At 47.6% G+C, this 3,195-nt stretch overlaps 1 protein-coding gene across 1 annotated transcript in view; it reads right to left on the bottom strand.

Annotated features, from left to right (window-relative positions):
- Positions 1-854: 854 nt before the first annotated feature.
- MMD2 (monocyte to macrophage differentiation-associated 2) overlaps positions 855-3,195 on the bottom strand; it is a 46,735-nt gene continuing 44,394 nt past the window's right edge. The window contains exon 7 of the mRNA XM_012638947.1: positions 855-1,143. Within this exon, the coding sequence (XP_012494401.1) occupies positions 940-1,143 (204 nt within the window). The 3' untranslated portion in view covers positions 855-939. The remainder of the gene's footprint in view (positions 1,144-3,195) is intronic.

The following is a 3,195-nucleotide window of genomic DNA, read 5'->3' as shown; positions in this document are numbered from 1 at the left end:
AAGTGAACGAGTTCCCAGGATCTGCCTGCCCCTCTTATGAATGAGCAGCTCTTGAAATTTCTCTGTATTTTTGGGGGGACGAGAAGAAATAACCAAGTAACACCATCCTCACCCCAGCTGCTCACTCTCCTCTAAACTGACCGACTGTGGTAGAGCAGGACATCGGGGGCTGCTCGGGCGTGAGCCTCAGCCTCCCCCCACTGCCCCAAACTGCCCACTCAGGAGCTTCCCCAAAAGGGAGACGGGAGGGGGAGAGAAATAGATGGGCGCACTCCCCATATGGAGACCACTCGGCCACCATCCCATTTCTGAGCACACTGGGCAGGACAGGCACAGAGGTTCCATCCCGAGTGCCAAGTCGACAGGTAGCAGCTGCCCTGAACGCTGCGCTGGAAGGAAGCCCGACACCACGCACAGCTGCGGTTGATGGGTGCGTCTGCCACGGTCAGGGCTACTCACCACGCCCCATCTACAAGCTGGGTGACGTTCCCTGAACAGGGGACAATTCCCCAGCCAGGACTTTGGTAGCACAGAGGGAGGCCCTGGCCAGCCAGGGATAAAACGACCTACCGGCCTCATGCCAGGTTCCTCAGGACCCTAAGAAGCACATACTGGCCCGTCTTTCCCCAATTTGCCAGGACAATGTCCGCTTCCTTTCCTGAAGATGTTAATGCTGCTTGTATTAGGAAACAACTTCCCTAAAATGGAAACAGGTTATAGGGTTAATCTCTCCTCTGTAAAAATGACTAACTGCTTTCTTTCTCCCTGGGGACTCGAGGGATGGTCTGGCTGCCACCGGAAGTAACCTCAGACCCATCAAGAACTCTCCCACGAAAGGGCAGACAGGCTCGGCACTGTGCGATGTGCTGAAGCTCGCAGAAACACTTGCCGTGAAGCTCTGCTCCAAAAGCCCAAATGACCCGTGCAGTCTGGGCCACTTCATTTGGACACCTTGGTCTGCAGGGTGCTGGGTAGATAGAGGTACCTCCAGATGGCATAGTAGTGGGTACCAGCACCGAATGCCACAAAGAGGTGCCAGATGGCGTGAGCAAAGGGGATCCTGCCGTCACTCTTGAAGAACACCATGCCCAGGCAGTAGAACAGCCCTCCGGTCACCAGCTCCCAGATGCCCTCGGTGTTGGGCTGTCGGCAAGGACAGGGTGGGCACAGGTCAGAGTGCAACCAGCCGTTCCCCCACACCCCAAAACTAAAAGACATGCAGCAGGCAACGCCAGCTCAGACTCCCAGGGCAGGGGGTGGGTGCTCGCCCTGTGATGTCAGCAGTTCTCCCCAAATTAGTCCTCACATGTTAGAAATTCTCATTTCTAGGAAAATCCCAAAGAATATTTTTATAGCTTATTATCTTTTCTAAAAAGTAACACATTTGGCCATGTACCCAAAGAACTGAAAGCAGGGTCTCACAGCAGCAAAGTCACAATAGACAAAAGCAACCCAAATGCCATCAAATGAATGGATACACAAGATGAGATACACACACACACACACACACACACACACACACACACACACACACACATATACACGGGGGAATGTCACTCGGCTTTACAGAGGAATGAAATGCTGACACCTGCTACAACTTGGGTGGACCCTGAGGACACGATGCTAAGTGAAATGAGCCCGTCACAAAAGGACTTATATCGTATGATTCCGTTTACATGAGGCCCCTGGAGTGGTCACAGTCCTAGAGACAGAAAGCAGAGGGGTGGGTTCCAGGGGCTGGGGAGACGCGGTAAGGGGAGTTAGTGTGCAATAGGTCTGGAGTTTCGGTTTGGGAAGATGAGAAAAGTTCTGGAGCTGGGTGGCAGTGATGGCTACATGACAATGTGAATGTGCTTAATGTCACTGACGATGCACTTAAGGATGGTAAATGTTGTGTATATTTTACCACAATAAAAAAAAGTAATATACGTCCATGGCAAAAAATAAAAATTTAGAGAAAACAAAGCAAAACAAAAAAGTCGTCATCCTCGCCCCTAGAAGTGAGCCCTGTGAGCGTGAGTTGTTTGTAGTGAAAAGAACCCTGCAGAATAGGAGGAAATTGATCAGTAAGAACCTGCCAAGCCCCGGCCCTCACCCCCCAGGGCCACTGCCTACAGGTAACCACCATTAACAGTATTTTACAGTATCCTTCCAGAAATTTCCCATATGATTACAATATCCTATATGCACTTCATATATGTGTATATATGCACAGGAACTAATCATTTTTAGATCAGTGGGCTCACACCATCCCTAACATTCTGCAACCTGATTTTCCACTAAATAAATTCTCCCGAAGATCACAGACAAATCCTCTCAGTCTTTTGAACAACTCCATATTATTTCATTGTCCATATGTATAATACAATCACTGAGATTCACTCTGTCCTCAAGAGTGTTATTATCGATTTTTTTTTTGAGACAGGGTCTCACTCTGTCACCTAGGCTGGAGTGCAGTGGCACAATCACAGCTCACCGTGCCCTCAAACTCCTGGGCTCAGGAGATCCTCCCACCTCAGCCTCCCAAGTAGCTGGGACTACAGGTGCGTGCCACCACGCCCGGCTAATTTTCAAATTTTTGTATAGAAACAGGGTCCGGCTATGTTGTCCAGGCTGCTTTCAAACTCCTGGCCTCAAGTGATCCTCCCCGCTTAGGCCTCTGAAAGTACTGGGATTTATAGGCATGAGCCACCATACCCAGCCTATCAATGAATATTAATTATGTAATAATATTAATAACACCGAGTATTTCTTAGCACTTACTTGGTATCAAGCCTTGTCCTATGTGCCTTACTTGAGTCATCTAATGTCATCCTCACCAACAATCTAATGAGGCAGGTATTACACTATGTGGCAGTCATGGAAAAACACCCATAGCATTGTGCTAAGGAGAAAAGCAGACTGCAGAACAGTCATAGAGAATGATCTCATTTTTGTAAAAGAAAAACAAGCAAAGAAGTCAGTGTATCTGCATATCCACATACACTCGCACACACATTTTAAAAATAGAAAAGATACACAACAACTTATGAGCATTGGTCACAGCTGGGCCATCGTACTGGGAGGAGGAAGAGTGACATTTGCATACTGGACTCGTTTTTTGCAGTGAATATGTAATTAAATATACATTTATGATAGATAAGTATATATATGCATTTAAATATCTAATACATAATTTGATGGTTATTCTATAAT

The sequence above is a fragment of the Propithecus coquereli genome, unplaced genomic scaffold, assembly GCF_000956105.1.
Source record: "Propithecus coquereli isolate 6110/MARCELLA unplaced genomic scaffold, Pcoq_1.0 Scaffold137, whole genome shotgun sequence".
NCBI classification, from domain to species: Eukaryota; Metazoa; Chordata; class Mammalia; order Primates; family Indriidae; genus Propithecus; species Propithecus coquereli.
Note: the sequence above shows the minus strand (reverse complement) of the source record. Positions and strands in the feature narration are given on the sequence as shown.